Below are 18,730 nucleotides of genomic sequence, written 5' to 3'. Positions count from 1 at the left end.
CATCTCTATGAGAGATTCACATTACTGTGAAAAGACAAAATCATGTGCATTAAGATCTGTCCATGTCATTAATCAGACAGTAGTAATGGCCAGTGAGTCAGCCTTGGTTCACTTTAGATGCATTAGATGCTTTAATAAATGCACTTGTCCTATCTCTATCTTTCTCCCCCTCCAAGTTACCCCCTCTCTCACACACACACACAGCTGGACAGAGATCTTCTGTCATCTCTTCATCTTCTATTCCAGAGATCGTCTGCCCTCTCCATAGTTCCCTTATGGAGACTAACATCTGCTTACTGAACAGTTAAGAGATAATGGTCCAAGCATTTTTCCTGGACATTTTGTTTTTCTTGGATGCCTCAGATTCCGAGATATCATGAACTCTTTTTTGAGATGATGAGTCTCTCTGCAGCTGCTCCTCTTAGAATCTTGAGTGATTTTGAAAGCCACTGTAATACTTTGACTTACTAGTAGAGTAGTTTTCTTGGAGTGCTTCCTGAAAGCTTATGTCATGCAGTGTTGAAGGAAATCTGAAGAGGGAGAGCAGAGTCTAAGACTATCGTGTGTTGGTGAATACATTATTTACAGTGTGTAGAGGGAGTAGGCTGAATCAACTAGAATCAACTAGATTCAGCCGTGGGACGTTTTTTTTTTGAGTGGAGAGTCAGGGGGTTGGAACATAATTACAAATCATTTTTAGACTGCTAATTGACTGCAATTGGCCCAAACAGATATAATATTTGACTAAAACATTTACATTTCAAACCTTGGTTACGTTTGTATACGATCACATATATCTCTCTATTATGCGTTGGAATACTTTGGAACAGATTTCCATAATGAAAACCAATTGGAGCTGATTTTCTGGTGTTTTTACAGTATTTTATGTCCAACAGTAAAAAAAAAAGAAAAAAGATAGATAACAAAATTAGAAATAAATGATATATATTTTGGTCTCAGAATACTTGGGGTGCCAAATAAAATCCCCTGCGGGCCAAGTTTGGCACCAGTTGGGGAACTCTAGAGTAGACCCTAGCTGTGGTTATCACAAAGAAATATAGAGGAATATGATGTTAGTTTATGTGGTTATCACAAAGAAATATAGAGAAATACGATGTTAGTTTCTGTGGTTATCACATAGAAATATAGAGGAATATGATGTTAGTTTCTTTAGGTATCACAAAGAAATATAGAGGAATGTCGTGTCTTTGGCTATGCCGGATTAAGTGATATGACATGCTATTCTATAAAATTATTTCTCTGTAATTAATATTACCTGATTAAGCTAATCAGGTAACTGTAATTAACTAGAAAGTCGGGGCACCACGAAAGAATGTTTAAAGAGCTGTTATCTTCCGAATAAACTCTTCAAGACCTAGTCATCTTTTACATCAATAGCAGTCAATATTTAATTGTCACCTTATTTAGTCTCATCTGAAAGTTGTAAATTCTTGGTTATCTTCACGAACCCTGGCTAACAAGTTGAATCAGCAATACAAAATTTGGTTTAATTATTTATTGACTAAATAATCACACAGAATTACATCTACACAGAATGTATCATACATTGATTACAAATGATGTCATAAAGGAAAACGTCCCTAGCGGACAGAACAGATATGACAGCTGGTTACACAAAGAAAGGGGGTTGGGTTTTGAATGAAAGAGCGGGAAGACTGAGGAACAAGGGGAGAAGTTATGTCTCTAACGGGACGTAGGCAGCTACTCTATCGTAAATACAGAATCTTATGCATTCTAAATAACCGCCCATTTGAAAAAGGAAAATGCAATAAATATTTACTCTGAGCTGCGCTTCGGTAGATTGGTCGCAGATAGACGGCCGGGTTGGTCCAGCATGGATCTCTGCTCCTCTGAAGAATGTCTAGTGGTGAACTGGAGCGTGGTAGAATGGATACTCTGTCCGTCCTCTCCTAGCCCACGTCTACAGTTGTTGTGCTAACGCAACGGCTAGGAGGTATCACTTCTTCAGTGAATAAGAGTTAAAAGTTCATACCAAGTTGCCATACTTTTAAGCTCATGCTATATTCTGGCTGGTATAGTCGAAATTCATCCTTTCGGCGTGTAGGTCGTCACCTTCACATTGAAATTCGATGCTAATTTTGTTAGGTTCTTGCTGAGGTTGGCTTATGTCTGTAGGTGGTCTTTGTCCTTTCAACGTGGGGACCTCAAGTCTGCGCATCCTTGGAACAGGAAGTTACATTTTCGTCAACGGGTTTATATAGTGGTGAAAGAAGGGCGTGTTTCATAGTTTACAACCCTTGTCTGTTCACTTGGGCGGGGCCTCTGAGTGAGCAGAGTGGTGTTCTTCTGACAAACGGTTCTCTCATTAAGAAGCTAAAAATTACATTTCATCTTTTCACAAAGAGTTTCATATTTAAACATTTAAATTGCACAACAATTCCATGTGCATCTGATAACCTGAATGTGTAGATTTTCCAAGATACAGTTTATGTCGTCCTATCATCAGTAATAATGTCTCAGACGCCAACTGAACTGACATCATATTCATTAAGTCCCAACGCATATTTTCAACTGGTTGGATTACAGAAATATGGTTCCATTTCCCATCTTTTGATGTCACCAGACTCTCTCTCAATGTTAACAAAGGCTTTACTAGAGTCAACTCGGTAGAGTACAGAGAGGAAAAAGGGGGAAGGTATTTATGCGGGTCATAAACCTCCCCCATCAGGCCAACGTCATGACAGGAATATGATGTTAGTTTCTGTGGTTATCACAAAGAAATATAGAGGAATATGATGTTAGATCTGTGGTTATCACAAAGAAATATAGAGGAATATGATGTTAGATCCTGTGGTTATCACAAAGAAATATAGAGGAATATGATGTTAGATCTGTGGTTATCACAAAGAAATATAGAGGAATATGATGTTAGATCCTGTGGTTATTACAAAGAAATATAGAGGAATATGATGTTAGATCCTGTGGTTATCAGGATTGAGTTGTCAACAAATGTGAATTCAACAAAAAATGTCACCATGTCATTGGATTTAGGTTAAAGGTTGGGTGTAAAAAAGACTAAATGCCCTTACGTTGATGACTTATTGTGAATCCAATGAGTTTTCTACGTTGAATCAACATCATCACATCGATTTTTGGGGGGTTGAAATGACGTGGAAACAACATTGATTCAACCAGTTTTTGCCCAGTGGGTCGTTTCTGTGGTTACCACAAAGAAGTAAAGAAAAATCTGATGTTACTTTCTGTGGTTATCAACAAAAAAATAAGAAGTTGTTTCATTTCTTAGACATTCTCAAAAACATTCCCAAAACAGGTCAGTTAATTAGTAGTCCATTAACCCACAATTGATTAGGTCAAAGTATACATGCAGCATGTTCAATTCACTTAGCTACACACTACATATAGATGTAATGGAACATTTAACAAATACCATAGAACCCAATAGTCTTACATCCAAAAACATCTAAAGCCACAGACAAAGAGATGCACAATAGTAAATATCATTTCCCTTTATCACACGCACACACAGGTATGAAAACGGATATTGCTGGCTCAGAATATTGTTGCAGTGTTAAATGTATAGGCAGGATTGGGGAGTAACGGATTACATTTAGAAAGTAGCCTACCCAACCCTGTTAAAGGCTACATGTGACTGAGTGTCATTCACTTTCCCAGCTCATATTCTATTGGACATTATCCTTGTATTCAGTTTCTTGAAAAAGGATCTCAGTTTACCCAGCTTGCATTTCTTCTTCCTTTTATTCCTCCCCTTTTTGTAGACCCCGTTCCATTTCTGCTCGTCTTCGTCCCCCCCGACCCAAGGTACCCAGGCCCCCCCGTTGCGGTCTGGGTTGGCCCGGGGGTCGTCAGTTGGGAACCGGACCGGGACGGCAGTGCGGTTGTAGTAGGCCAGACGTGCTAACAGCTGTTTGACCACATCAGGCCTCTGCAGCGCCAGGTCACTGCGTTCATAGGGGTCTACTGTGATGTTAAAGAGCCACACAGACTTCCCTGTTCCTCCAGTGGTCCGCTCCAGGGTCCACCAGCTGCCGGGGAAGTTGGCCAGTACCTGTGGTGGGACCCAGTCTCCATGGCCCGGGTCCCCTGTTAGCAGCTTCCAGTCCCCCACCCGGATGGCAGCCTGGACCGCGGTGTCCCACAAATGCTGGGCCTCCTGCCCAGAACCAGATGGGGGCAGGCCAGTGCGCCGATGGAGCGGATCAATGTTATGGAGTATCTCCAGGCGTGGAGACTCTTTGCCTTCACTGATGGTTGGCCACATATTGTAGCCATCCAGACCCTCAGTCAGTGACACGTTACCCCCAGCCAGACCCACCAGGGTTGGATACCAGTCAGTGATGTGCATGAGGGCCTTGGAGACCCTCCGCTTGTTACGCAGCAGTGGGCTGTGTACGAAGCCCACCCCACGGACCCCTCCCTCCCAGTAGGTCCCCTTACGCCCCCGTAGGGGCCAGTTACTCCCCCCAGTGAACGGCTGGGCACCGTTGTCAGTGGAGAAGATGAGCACACTGTTGCGATAGTAGTCGTACTTACGCAGAGCGTAGGTAACATTACGTACAGCCTCGTCTACGATGGACACCAAGGCTGCGTACTTCCTTCTGGCTACGTTCCCCATCCCGCGGTAGGGGTAGATGTAGGCCTTGGGTGACTGAAGGGGCGTGTGGACTGCCTGGAGAGAGAGGAACATGAAGAGGGGCTGGCGGGATGGGTCATGAGTGGACAGGATCTTGCGTACCCTCTGCGTGTAGAGGTGGGTGGAGAACTTGCCTCCACGGCCCCAGGCCACAGTCTCCCCCTCGTGGAGGTCGTAGCCACACAGGCCTGGTCCGTCACAGGAACCATACGTGTAGTAGTCCACACTGCCCGTCAGAGAGCCAAAGTAGCTGTGGAAGCCTCGGCGCGTGGGCAGACACTCCTTCCTGTAGAAGCCAAGATGCCATTTGCCTACCATGTGAGTAGCGTACCCTGCTTCCTGCAGCCGCTGTGGGAGCGTGGTCATGTCCAGGGGGAGGCAGTTGGGCTGTCGAGGCCGGATGATGGAATGCTGAAGGCCTGTGTGGATCTGGTATCTGTGTAAAGAGAAATAATATCCAATAGCAAATCTTAATCATCTTCATTGATTATGTACAAATCACGTTCAGCTGGAACTGATTCCAAAATATAGTCATGATGCTGAGAAAACCCTTATTGAAGATACTCTGTCATTACAGATAAGTAGTTTGTGCTCTACCAACCATTTAATTACAGTGTGGTTGACAAAGCTTGTTTTACAGCCTGACTACAGCTTTCAAGCCATAAAAGGCAAGTAATGAAGTTAATTAGTCTTTAAGGAACCACTCATCTAAACATAAGCATTTGTTTTCTGCCAGGAGTCTGCTTTAATGGAAGGAGAAGGGTATTACTGGCATACTTTGCGAGGGAAAAAAAGGAGTTGAAAAAAAGGAGTTCAAAAGGATTCTTTGGCTGTTCCTATATGACAACCTCTGTGGAAAAGGTTCTGCATGGAACCCAAAAGAGTTCTACCTAGAACCAAAAGGGTTCTACCAGGAAACAAAAGGGTTCTACCTGGAACCAAAAAATATTCTTCAAAGGGTTCTCCTATGGGTACAGTCAAAGAACCCTTTTAGCACCTTTTTTAATAAGAGTGTTACAGGTGAGAAAAGGAATGTTGCAGAAATATGAAGAACAAGTATAGCCCCCTACTGAACTACATAATGAACACTACGATGTCTGCGCTGCGGCCACTAACAGAAATACCAAACCATTCTACATAAAAAATATAGCATTTTTCATGAACCTTGAACATTTACCTATTTTTAGTAGCGTGTAGTACTTCAGTTACATTATACCACGTTAAAACACTTGCACCGTGTCCCTGTATAACTGTTGACTGGCTGCCAAGGTTCTTTGCATGGTCTGATATTTGGGTGGTCTGCACTGCAGTAAGCATGCAGACACACTCCACTTCCTTCAGGCAAGCCCCTTCCCAGGGTCTGAATGATCCCCTTCCTCCTGCAATCCACACTGAGTCTGAATCATCCCATTCCTCGCACGACCCAAACTGAGTATGAATGAGCGCCTTCCTCCTACAACCCACACTGAGTCTGAATGAGCCCCTTCCTCCTACAACCCACACTGAGTCTGAATGAGCCCCTTCCTCCTACAACCCACACTGGGTCTGAATGAGCCTCTTCCTCCTTTGACACACACTGAGTCTGAATGAGCCCCTTCCTCCTACAACCCACACTGAGTCTGAATGAGCCCCTTCCTCCTACAAGCCACACTGGGTCTGAATGGGCCCCTTCCTCCTACAACCCACACTGGGTCTAAATGAGCCCCTTCCTCCTACAACCCACACTAAGTCTGAATGAGCCCCTTCCTCCTACAACCCACACTGAGTCTGAATGAGCCTCTTCCTCCTTCGACCCACACTGGGTCTGAATGAGCCCCTTCCTCCTACAACCCACACTGGGTCTAAATGAGCCCCTTCCTCCTACAACCCACACTGAGTCTGAATGAGCCCCTTCCTCCTTCGACCCACACTGAGTCTGAATGAGCCTCTTCCTCCTTTGACCCACACTGGGTCTGAATGAGCCTCTTCCTCCTTTGACCCACACTGGGTCTGAATGAGCCCCTTCCTCCTACAACCCACACTGGGTCTGAATGAGTCCCTTCCTCCTACAACCCACACTGAGTCTGAATGAGCCCCTTCCTCCTACAACCCACACTGAGTCTGAATGAGCCTCTTCCTCCTACAACCCACACTGGGTCTGAATGAGCCCCTTCCTCCTACAACCCACACTGAGTCTGAATGAGCCCCTTCCTCCTACAACCCACACTGGGTCTGAATGAGCCTCTTCCTCCTTTGACACACACTGGGTCTGAATGAGCCTCTTCCTCCTTCGACCCACACTGAGTCTGAATGAGCCCCTTCCTCCTTTGACACACACTGGGTCTGAATGAGCCCCTTCCTCCAACAACCCACACTGAGTCTGAATGAGCCCCTTCCTCCTACAACCCACACTGGGTCTGAATGAGCCTCTTCCTCCTTTGACCCACACTGGGTCTGAATGAGCCTCTTCCTCCTTTGACCCACACTGGGTCTGAATGAGCCTCTTCCTCCTTCGACACACACTGGGTCTGAATGAGCCTCTTCCTCCTTTGACACACACTGGGTCTGAATGAGCCTCTTCCTCCTTTGACACACACTGGGTTTGAATGAGCCTCTTCCTCCTTCGACACACACTGGGTCTGAATGAGCCTCTTCCTCCTTTGACACACACTGGGTCTGAATGAGCCTCTTCCTCCTTCGACACACACTGGGTCTGAATGAGCCTCTTCCTCCTTTGACCCACACTGGGTCTGAATGAGCCTCTTCCTCCTACAACCCACACTGAGTCTGAATGAGCCCCTTCCTCCTACAACCCACACTGGGTCTGAATGAGCCTCTTCCTCCTTTGACACACACTGGGTCTGAATGAGCCTCTTCCTCCTTCGACCCACACTGAGTCTGAATGAGCCCCTTCCTCCTTTGACACACACTGGGTCTGAATGAGCCCCTTCCTCCTACAACCCACACTGAGTCTGAATGAGCCCCTTCCTCCTACAACCCACACTGGGTCTGAATGAGCCTCTTCCTCCTTTGACCCACACTGGGTCTGAATGAGCCTCTTCCTCCTTTGACCCACACTGGGTCTGAATGAGCCTCTTCCTCCTTTGACACACACTGGGTCTGAATGAGCCTCTTCCTCCTTCGACACACACTGGGTCTGAATGAGCCTCTTCCTCCTTTGACACACACTGGGTCTGAATGAGCCTCTTCCTCCTTTGACACACACTGGGTTTGAATGAGCCTCTTCCTCCTTCGACACACACTGGGTCTGAATGAGCCTCTTCCTCCTTTGACACACACTGGGTCTGAATGAGCCTCTTCCTCCTTCGACACACACTGGGTCTGAATGAGCCTCTTCCTCCTTTGACCCACACTGGGTCTGAATGAGCCTCTTCTTCCTTTGACCCACACTGGGTCTGAATGAGCCTCTTCCTCCTTTGACCCACACTGGGTCTGAATGAGCCTCTTCCTCCTTTGACACACACTGGGTCTGAATGAGCCCCTTCCTCCTACAACCCACACTGAGTCTGAATGAGCCCCTTCCTCCTACAACCCACACTGGGTCTGAATGAGCCTCTTCCTCCTTTGACACACACTGAGTCTGAATGAGCCCCTTCCTCCTACAACCCACACTGAGTCTGAATGAGCCCCTTCCTCCTACAAGCCACACTGGGTCTGAATGGGCCCCTTCCTCCTACAACCCACACTGGGTCTAAATGAGCCCCTTCCTCCTACAACCCACACTGAGTCTGAATGAGCCCCTTCCTCCTACAACCCACACTGAGTCTGAATGAGCCTCTTCCTCCTTCGACCCACACTGGGTCTGAATGAGCCCCTTCCTCCTACAACCCACACTGGGTCTAAATGAGCCCCTTCCTCCTACAACCCACACTGAGTCTGAATGAGCCCCTTCCTCCTTCGACCCACACTGAGTCTGAATGAGCCTCTTCCTCCTTTGACCCACACTGGGTCTGAATGAGCCTCTTCCTCCTTTGACCCACACTGGGTCTGAATGAGCCCCTTCCTCCTACAACCCACACTGGGTCTGAATGAGTCCCTTCCTCCTACAACCCACACTGAGTCTGAATGAGCCCCTTCCTCCTACAACCCACACTGAGTCTGAATGAGCCTCTTCCTCCTACAACCCACACTGGGTCTGAATGAGCCCCTTCCTCCTACAACCCACACTGAGTCTGAATGAGCCCCTTCCTCCTACAACCCACACTGGGTCTGAATGAGCCTCTTCCTCCTTTGACACACACTGGGTCTGAATGAGCCTCTTCCTCCTTCGACCCACACTGAGTCTGAATGAGCCCCTTCCTCCTTTGACACACACTGGGTCTGAATGAGCCTCTTCCTCCTTCGACACACACTGGGTCTGAATGAGCCTCTTCCTCCTTTGACCCACACTGGGTCTGAATGAGCCTCTTCCTCCTACAACCCACACTGAGTCTGAATGAGCCCCTTCCTCCTACAACCCACACTGGGTCTGAATGAGCCTCTTCCTCCTTTGACACACACTGGGTCTGAATGAGCCTCTTCCTCCTTCGACCCACACTGAGTCTGAATGAGCCCCTTCCTCCTTTGACACACACTGGGTCTGAATGAGCCCCTTCCTCCTACAACCCACACTGAGTCTGAATGAGCCCCTTCCTCCTACAACCCACACTGGGTCTGAATGAGCCTCTTCCTCCTTTGACCCACACTGGGTCTGAATGAGCCTCTTCCTCCTTTGACCCACACTGGGTCTGAATGAGCCTCTTCCTCCTTTGACACACACTGGGTCTGAATGAGCCTCTTCCTCCTTCGACACACACTGGGTCTGAATGAGCCTCTTCCTCCTTTGACACACACTGGGTCTGAATGAGCCTCTTCCTCCTTTGACACACACTGGGTTTGAATGAGCCTCTTCCTCCTTCGACACACACTGGGTCTGAATGAGCCTCTTCCTCCTTTGACACACACTGGGTCTGAATGAGCCTCTTCCTCCTTCGACACACACTGGGTCTGAATGAGCCTCTTCCTCCTTTGACCCACACTGGGTCTGAATGAGCCTCTTCTTCCTTTGACCCACACTGGGTCTGAATGAGCCTCTTCCTCCTTTGACCCACACTGGGTCTGAATGAGCCTCTTCCTCCTTTGACACACACTGGGTCTGAATGAGCCCCTTCCTCCTACAACCCACACTGAGTCTGAATGAGCCCCTTCCTCCTACAACCCACACTGGGTCTGAATGAGCCTCTTCCTCCTTTGACACACACTGAGTCTGAATGAGCCCCTTCCTCCTACAACCCACACTGAGTCTGAATGAGCCCCTTCCTCCTACAAGCCACACTGGGTCTGAATGGGCCCCTTCCTCCTACAACCCACACTGGGTCTAAATGAGCCCCTTCCTCCTACAACCCACACTGAGTCTGAATGAGCCCCTTCCTCCTACAACCCACACTGAGTCTGAATGAGCCTCTTCCTCCTTCGACCCACACTGGGTCTGAATGAGCCCCTTCCTCCTACAACCCACACTGGGTCTAAATGAGCCCCTTCCTCCTACAACCCACACTGAGTCTGAATGAGCCCCTTCCTCCTTCGACCCACACTGAGTCTGAATGAGCCTCTTCCTCCTTTGACCCACACTGGGTCTGAATGAGCCTCTTCCTCCTTTGACCCACACTGGGTCTGAATGAGCCCCTTCCTCCTACAACCCACACTGGGTCTGAATGAGTCCCTTCCTCCTACAACCCACACTGAGTCTGAATGAGCCCCTTCCTCCTACAACCCACACTGAGTCTGAATGAGCCTCTTCCTCCTACAACCCACACTGGGTCTGAATGAGCCCCTTCCTCCTACAACCCACACTAAGTCTGAATGAGCCCCTTCCTCCTACAACCCACACTGGGTCTGAATGAGCCTCTTCCTCCTTTGACACACACTGGGTCTGAATGAGCCTCTTCCTCCTTCGACCCACACTGAGTCTGAATGAGCCCCTTCCTCCTTTGACACACACTGGGTCTGAATGAGCCCCTTCCTCCAACAACCCACACTGAGTCTGAATGAGCCCCTTCCTCCTACAACCCACACTGGGTCTGAATGAGCCTCTTCCTCCTTTGACCCACACTGGGTCTGAATGAGCCTCTTCCTCCTTTGACCCACACTGGGTCTGAATGAGCCTCTTCCTCCTTCGACACACACTGGGTCTGAATGAGCCTCTTCCTCCTTTGACACACACTGGGTCTGAATGAGCCTCTTCCTCCTTTGACACACACTGGGTTTGAATGAGCCTCTTCCTCCTTCGACACACACTGGGTCTGAATGAGCCTCTTCCTCCTTTGACACACACTGGGTCTGAATGAGCCTCTTCCTCCTTCGACACACACTGGGTCTGAATGAGCCTCTTCCTCCTTTGACCCACACTGGGTCTGAATGAGCCTCTTCCTCCTACAACCCACACTGAGTCTGAATGAGCCCCTTCCTCCTACAACCCACACTGGGTCTGAATGAGCCTCTTCCTCCTTTGACACACACTGGGTCTGAATGAGCCTCTTCCTCCTTCGACCCACACTGAGTCTGAATGAGCCCCTTCCTCCTTTGACACACACTGGGTCTGAATGAGCCTCTTCCTCCTTTGACCCACACTGGGTCTGAATGAGCCTCTTCCTCCTTCGACACACACTGGGTCTGAATGAGCCTCTTCCTCCTTTGACACACACTGGGTCTGAATGAGCCTCTTCCTCCTTTGACACACACTGGGTTTGAATGAGCCTCTTCCTCCTTCGACACACACTGGGTCTGAATGAGCCTCTTCCTCCTTTGACACACACTGGGTCTGAATGAGCCTCTTCCTCCTTCGACACACACTGGGTCTGAATGAGCCTCTTCCTCCTTTGACCCACACTGGGTCTGAATGAGCCTCTTCTTCCTTTGACCCACACTGGGTCTGAATGAGCCTCTTCCTCCTTTGACCCACACTGGGTCTGAATGAGCCTCTTCCTCCTTTGACACACACTGGGTCTGAATGAGCCTCTTCCTCCTTCGACACACACTGGGTCTGAATGAGCCTCTTCCTCCTTTGACACACACTGGGTCTGAATGAGCCTCTTCCTCCTTTGACACACACTGGGTTTGAATGAGCCTCTTCCTCCTTCGACACACACTGGGTCTGAATGAGCCTCTTCCTCCTTTGACACACACTGGGTCTGAATGAGCCTCTTCCTCCTTCGACACACACTGGGTCTGAATGAGCCTCTTCCTCCTTTGACACACACTGGGTCTGAATGAGCCCCTTCCTCCTACAACCCACACTGGGTCTAAATGAGCCCCTTCCTCCTACAACCCACAGTGATTCTGAATGAGCCCCTTCCTCCTACGACCCACACTGATTCTGAATGAGCCCCTTCCTCCTTCGACCCACACTGGGTCTGAATGAGCATGTGGTGATAGGGTCTACTGAGAGTTGATGTAAAGGGTGACGCAGTGCAGATATACACACGCCTACACAGATACATTCCACGGCTCTATTCCCTCCCTCCCTATCTCCTTACCTCCCTACCTACCTCCCTCACTCCCATCTCTAACCGTAAATGGGCCTGTTTCTAGATGTCGGGTGGATGGCTATTACGCTATTATTCTCTTTCAGTAAGATCGTGTGTCATGTCCTCACTCCTCAGCCTAAAAAACAAGTGTGTTGCTACTGTCTCTTCATCACCTCCTCTTGCTCTTGTTCATTACCTGGATGTTGCCAGGGAGACAACAGCTAATTACACTCTCCTTTCAAACGCTCTGGAGATCCAGATCTAGGTTGAACTGTTCCCCTAGTGACAGGCTACCAACCGACCTCATAACACACACACACAGTGCTCTGATGGCCCCACAGCTGTTGTTCAGGCTGCAGCCCAGCAGCAGCTGTGTGATATGCCAACATCACCACTCCTGAAAAGTACTTCAAGCAAACGCCACAACTGAGATTCCTAGTAATTCATTCTCACCCCAAAATATTTTGCAACCCTACATTTTCTCGATAAGACTGTGAACTTTAAAAGACGTTAAGGCATATCAATAAGTACAACCTTCTCTGAGTACTTCAATAGAGGTAACATAATGTGTGTTTTAGGTACATTACTCTGAAGAGACAAGGACTCCATCCAAGCGTTGTGTCGTTCATTTTCAATTCTCTTCCTACGCTGGCGCTCATATGGTTGTGTTTATCCGGTCTCTGCTTGCTTGAGCAGATGAAGCAGCCCTCAACCGTTGTTTCACAATACTGGCCTCTCGCCCTGCAGCTCTCCACAGTCCATCTCAACAACAGATGTTTCTGCTCATGTACCTGTGGTAGAAAGCGAGTTATCTACAGCATTTATCTTCCCCAACAATTTACAGCTCTTTCCTGGTAAAGTACACTAAGTGCATGACTATGTGGAATATGTACGTATCCCTCACCTCTATTGTATATGTATTCAAACCCCGTTCAATGTCTGTGTAATGGTTTTCTGAGACTTACAGGACAGCCAGGGTTTACCCTGTTTCCCATGTTAACATTTACTGACAATTCCTATTGACTTATGAATGATCATCAATCAATCAATCAAGTTTATTTTATATAGCCCTTCGTACATCAGCTAATATCTCGAAGTGCTGTACAGAAACCCAGCCTAAAACCCCAAACAGCAAGCAATGCAGGTGTAGAAGCACACCTAAGTCATCTGTTATGGCTAAGTCATCTGTTATGACTGACTATAGCTGCCAGCAGGAGTATTCCAGTAAATGTTGCTGTGGTTCTGTGTTACACTGGATGAAGATCCCTATGGACAGCTCATTAGTGCAAACCTTTTACATACCAACAGTTGTTTCCAGGTCTGGGGGAGACATTTCTAGGTACTCTACGTGAGTAAGGGCATTGTACTGTTCTGACTCTGAGGCCCTATGGCGAACACCACTTGGCTAATAATGGAATGCATTGTAACATGCGCATATTTATCTCTAAACGCACCCTGCATCTTGATCATGATGTGATGCATCACAACTTTATGTAGTTTATCAATAAATAGGTGTATAATTAGGAAACTACATTGTAATTCCTCACCTGGATGTACACCGTAATTACAGATAAAAATGTAGCCTTCATAAAACAATAAGTGTAACGTTGTGATCAAGAGAAAAACTAAAATGTTCTTAATTCTGCAGAATCTCTTATCCAGAGCGACGCTGTTTACGTGACTTGCTTAAGTGCATATCGACATATTGCCTTCAACCAGTCGGCTTTAGGAAGTGCTAAAAAATGGTAGCCAGATGCTGACGCAAACTGAGGTTATACTAGGTTATTTTTACGTCTGCTACGTTAGGTATAGGTTTATGTTTACCTGCCCGTGATCAGCTGACTGCGTGACGGAGTGCAGATAGGTTGAACGTAGTAATTCTCCAGCTTTACCCCTTCGGAGGCAAGTTTGTCTAGAGTTGGAGTACGAATGTCCGGGTTGTGATAACCTATGTCATTGAAGCCTTGGTCATCCGTCAGTATGAATATGATGTGTGGTGGTTGTTTGGGCTCAAACGTAATAGAGGCATCGTTTTGAGTGTGCTCCTCCACTTTATTCGGCTTGGTCCATTCCATGGATAGGTAGCCAAAACTTAGAAAACTGACCATTGAGAGGCTGGTAGCTGCGTGCATTTTTACCACTTTAGATTGTAATTGGACATTAGAGTCGTTACGGTCCTCGCACTATAGTACTCCTCGCACTCTGTATCGCACACATTCTTGAAATTAAACGAATACACACGCGCGTAATTGATCCAAGGATGCAGAGTGGAAACAGATGAAACCTTGTTATCGCCACAGATTCTCATTCGTCATGACCGTCCAGCGCTTACAATGTCCAAGCTTCTGTTCTGTAAACTTGGGCTCTAAACTTTGAACGCTACTCCTGCACATTAGAACGTTGCATCGCCTCCAGTCTCATAACCATTCCCCACTAAACACGGACCGGCCAAGTATGGTTTCATATTTCTTTACGGTTAGCCTATCTATACATTTTCCACTGATCCTCCTCAGTGGTTGCTGTTACTCCGCCCGCGTCTCAGCACAGAATTGGAAACAAGACCCTTCATAGACCCATCCCTCCGCCTCTGGTACAATGCAAGCCCCGTGCGCCTCATCTCAAGGAAAGTTGACTCCATTGCATTGAAAAAAGAGCATCCCATTCATTTTACTATGCAACAAGTTATTCAAGGGACCACGCATAGACCGTACATCTAAAATCTCAGATTATGGGTAGAAAAACTTTATTATCAAAGTCGACCTACTATAATTAGGCCTATGTTGCGTTCAAGTATGCCAATGCTATTAACCCAGGCCTTCTACATTTCAAAGGTTGTAAGACCTTATACCCCTTGCAGACCATAACCTTTAGTGTACTCATAGAATGATTATTCTGAGGTATCCTATATTTAATGACATGATTATAACTATAGTATCAAAGTTAGAATGGGAGTAGCTATGTACAGTAGGCTTCAGTCAACCTACAATTAGGACTATGGTGTGGCTACTGCTACATTATAAAGGTTGCAAGATCACAGACCATACCCCTTAGAGAGCAGAGTCATGAAACAATGGACCCCTCATCATCATTCTATGTGTACAGTAATCTAGCAATACCTGATATATCCCATTATAGACGTCATGCCTTAGGATAGGGTGTAGCTTGACAGAGAAGGTAGACATAAGGTTGATGAAGCATCAGATTTACCTGTCCGCTTCAGAGGAACCTGCACTGTTCATACTTGTGTGTTCACATGGAACGTTTCACCCTGTCAAATCAAAAGCACACCCTAACAAGCTCTTCCCTCTATACCCCTGGGCACAATATTAGCAGTACAGTGCAACTACAATGTACCAAAGGTTTATTCTCTCCACGCACAGCAATTTATACTTTTGCTGCTTCACGGCTATACCACCACCAAAAAGTGGTCTTAGCACAATGTTTTTGTATCAGTGTCAAGAATCTACCAATGTTGCCTGACTAAAAGCTATGCCTGCAACTGTTTACATTATTAACGCCTGTTTGCCAAGACTAGAATAACCTCGTTACAATTCCCAGAGCAGAGGAAGGTGCAGCTGGATATTTATGGTGCACCTGGGCATTGGGAGACGGACAGTGCAGGTTGTTATACCGCTCTGTACCATTCCACCACTGAACATTGCTTTTCTCTCTCCAGTCCACTGGAGAGGGAAGTGCGTCAACCTCAGTTCATAAGAGCTGCCTTTCATAGTTCCGTTATTGAAACTTTCTGCTTGCCTTCTGTCCTTGAAAGTCCTATCCTCCCACACTACAAAGGAAATAGGTATTTATAAGGAGACAGCTTTAATAACTTCAAAACTGTACATCTTTGTGAAGGGGAAAATTCCAACAAACATTCATTTTCTATTGAATTGATGGATTCATTGTTCTCTGTGGTGGTGCGGGTGTATTAGGCCACAGGATATGGACAGTAGATGCATGTGCAAACTTCCTCAATGGAGAGCTGCTTTGAGAGGGCGTGTATTAGTAACGCTTGCAGTAAGCAAGCAGGGTGTTAGTCTTTAGTAGACTGCAATAATACCAAACCATTCCTAGGATTTGTTCTGGCATTAAATAAGGTTTCCATGGAACATTGCGTCTACACTGATTGAAACAGGTTTAATGACAGAAGTTCCTCTGTAAACCCATGTAAGATTGTCTTTGCAGGGGGAAGAGTTTCTTCCTTTCTCCTCTCTACCATCCCTTGGCGCAAAATAACAGCCAACAGGAGAGTTGTCAATGGGCATTCATTTCCCCTTTACTAGAGTAGGTGACTAGTGATTAAGAGTGTTGGGCCAGTAACTGAAAGGTAAATGGTTCGAATCCTTGAGCTGACTAGGTGGAAAATCTGTTGATTTGCTCATGTAAGTCACTCTGGATAAGAGCATCTGCTAAGTTACAAAAATGTAGAGTTAGCTTTTCACAAGTCTAATTCAATGGAATAGTCACTGTAGTCATTGTCTGGTGTTGACGTGGTGACAAGTGGGTCTTCCAGAGCTGCCGGCCCATTGCAGACAATCTCCTGCTACTCCAGTCTGGTGTCGCTCCTAAACTGGTCCACATACGTGACTTCTGACCTGTCCCTTCTGCTGGATCTATGAGGTAGTAATGGGTATGACATAATGACAAGAACGCAACAATAAGTCAAAAGGTCTTTGAAATCCAATACAATTCTTAGTGAATGGCTGACAATTATAATTCATGTTTGAACATGTTCCTACTTTTAGTATAACTGTTAAAGTGGTCAGGCCAGAGGAAGGGTTAGGGTTAGAGGTGGAGGGCAACAGGCAAACGTGTCATGTCCCATCACAAGACTATGCTCATGTGGTTAGCAATCACATTTCTTATGCCTAAACTACTCATTAGAAGTCACACATCTGTTACAGCATATCTGACAGTTTTGTCATGATATTCATACAGAAAGTAAAATAGCCAGTATGTTATTAGTGGTGCATTGACAATAATATCCAGCGGCACAACTTTCACAAAAATTGCATTTTGCCCCCCCCCAGTTCTTTAATTGGAATGTGATTTAAAAAAAACGAGGCAAGAGTGTGCTTTAGGACCATGCGGACGCCTCCGAGCGCTCGGGTAGGCTGTTAGAAGTGTTATCCGACTGGATCAACACAAATAAATTATAATAAGTATATGTCCCCCCCACTTCTAAAGTTGCCTCCCTGATAATATCGATATCGATAATATCGATACTACTCCCATCCCAGTGAGCACAATACGTCTTTTCTACGTCTTGTGCTCATTGGTTTGAACAGGAAGAGTCTGTTGTTTGGTTGGGGTGATTTAGGCCATATCTATTCTCTACCAGAGCGAGGTATGACATCAGATTAGAAAATGTGTACTGTGTGACTAGCTGTTCTTGTTGGTTCCCTCAGCACAAACTGAATGGATTTCTGTGTGGGTTTCTTGTTAATGCAGCACAATTATTTAATATTATACTGATAAATAACACAGGCTACTTTGTACTGTAACATTATCTTCTCAGTTTCAGCTTTTGAAACAGTCATTTTCAGTCGTGTGTTTGGTCTTGTGCCCATTTTATTTTATTTAAGTCAGTAAAGAACAAATTCTTATTTACAATGACAGCCTACCGGGGAACAGTGTGTTAACTGTTCAGAACGACAGATTTTTACCTTGTCAACTCGGGGATTAGATCCAGCAACTTTACGGTTACTGGCCCAACGTTCTAACCACTAGGCTACCTGCCGCCCGTTTTGAAATGTCCCCTCTCCTACTTTAACTGACACCCAACATCATGCCATTTTGGTAGAATAATCTGTTTCAGATATTTTCCTATATTCATTTGCACAGCCTTTTGTAGTTTAATTTCTGGGAGAGTTACAGGGTGTTAGATGCCATCGTGTGGTATGTTGATGAATTGAAAACCAATAAATAGGTTTATGACGGCACAGTCCTACGTTACTCTGCCACGATCCACGTTCAAAACAACCGGTAACTCGGAAAAAACGAGCAGCGAATGGGAAAATCGTAGTGAACGGTCATCCAACTCTGGAATTTGGCCCTCTTTCTAGAGCTCCGACTTTCCGACCTAAAGATCACTGACGTCATGATTTGATCTCGTACTTTTTGGAGTTCCCAGTGGTTTTGAACGCGACATGAGTTTACAAACGATGGTTTGAGACCCACAGGTGGATTGGGACAAATCAAAAGGATTGTATTTATTTGGTGGGTCATAAAAATGCCAAAAGGTTTTACGGGGTGGATCACAAACCTACGTTAAGTTTGTTATACAGATTTAAGAGGGGATCACACCCTTGTATTGTGTACTATGTGATGTATTTCTGATCATTTTGTAAGAATTTGACTCTCAAATGCAATGGTTCTGAATCCCCAGGACACATGTCACTCACATGGTCCTGACATCATTGATGACGCTGCGGGTATAATGCTTTGTGGCTTGTTATAAGCATGCATGAGCCTTTATAATAATCCTATTATAAGGCTTATAATATGTTACGTCTCTCTATGTATGGAATTGTTAGATCATTGTGAGATGATAACAACACATTTTAAGTGG

General features: G+C 46.1%; 1 protein-coding gene across 2 annotated transcripts; it reads right to left on the bottom strand.

Moving 5' to 3' along the window:
• Window positions 1-1,501: 1,501 nt before the first annotated feature.
• arsib (arylsulfatase family, member Ib) lies at window positions 1,502-14,732 on the bottom strand. Of its 2 annotated transcripts, XM_071364731.1 has the most exons (3): window positions 13,984-14,089; window positions 12,742-12,950; window positions 1,502-5,090 (listed from the first exon to the last, which is right to left on the bottom strand). In XM_071364731.1, exons 2-3 carry the CDS (start codon window positions 12,816-12,818, stop codon window positions 3,677-3,679), a joined length of 1,491 nt encoding a protein of 496 aa, XP_071220832.1. In that variant the 5' UTR covers window positions 12,819-12,950; window positions 13,984-14,089; the 3' UTR covers window positions 1,502-3,676. The 2 variants fall into 2 exon arrangements, with proteins under 2 accessions (XP_071220832.1, XP_071220831.1); XM_071364730.1 differs by lacking the exon at window positions 12,742-12,950 and having other exon boundaries at window positions 13,984-14,732.
• Window positions 14,733-18,730: the final 3,998 nt, after the last annotated feature.

This window comes from Salvelinus alpinus, chromosome 24 (assembly GCF_045679555.1).
Source record: "Salvelinus alpinus chromosome 24, SLU_Salpinus.1, whole genome shotgun sequence".
NCBI classification, from domain to species: domain Eukaryota; kingdom Metazoa; phylum Chordata; class Actinopteri; order Salmoniformes; family Salmonidae; genus Salvelinus; species Salvelinus alpinus.
The sequence above is the reverse complement of the archived record's forward strand: the minus strand, read 5'-3'. Positions and strand labels throughout refer to the sequence as shown.

Excerpts from the sequence above, each read along its gene's own strand:
- arsib (XM_071364730.1), bottom strand. The coding sequence starts at position 14,291 with ATGCACGCAGCTACCAGCCTCTCAATGGTCAGTTTTCTAAGTTTTGGC. Across the intron at positions 5,091-13,983 it reads AGTCAGCTGATCACGGGCAG|ATACCAGATCCACACAGGCC; the intron begins GTAAACATAAAC and ends CTCTTTACACAG.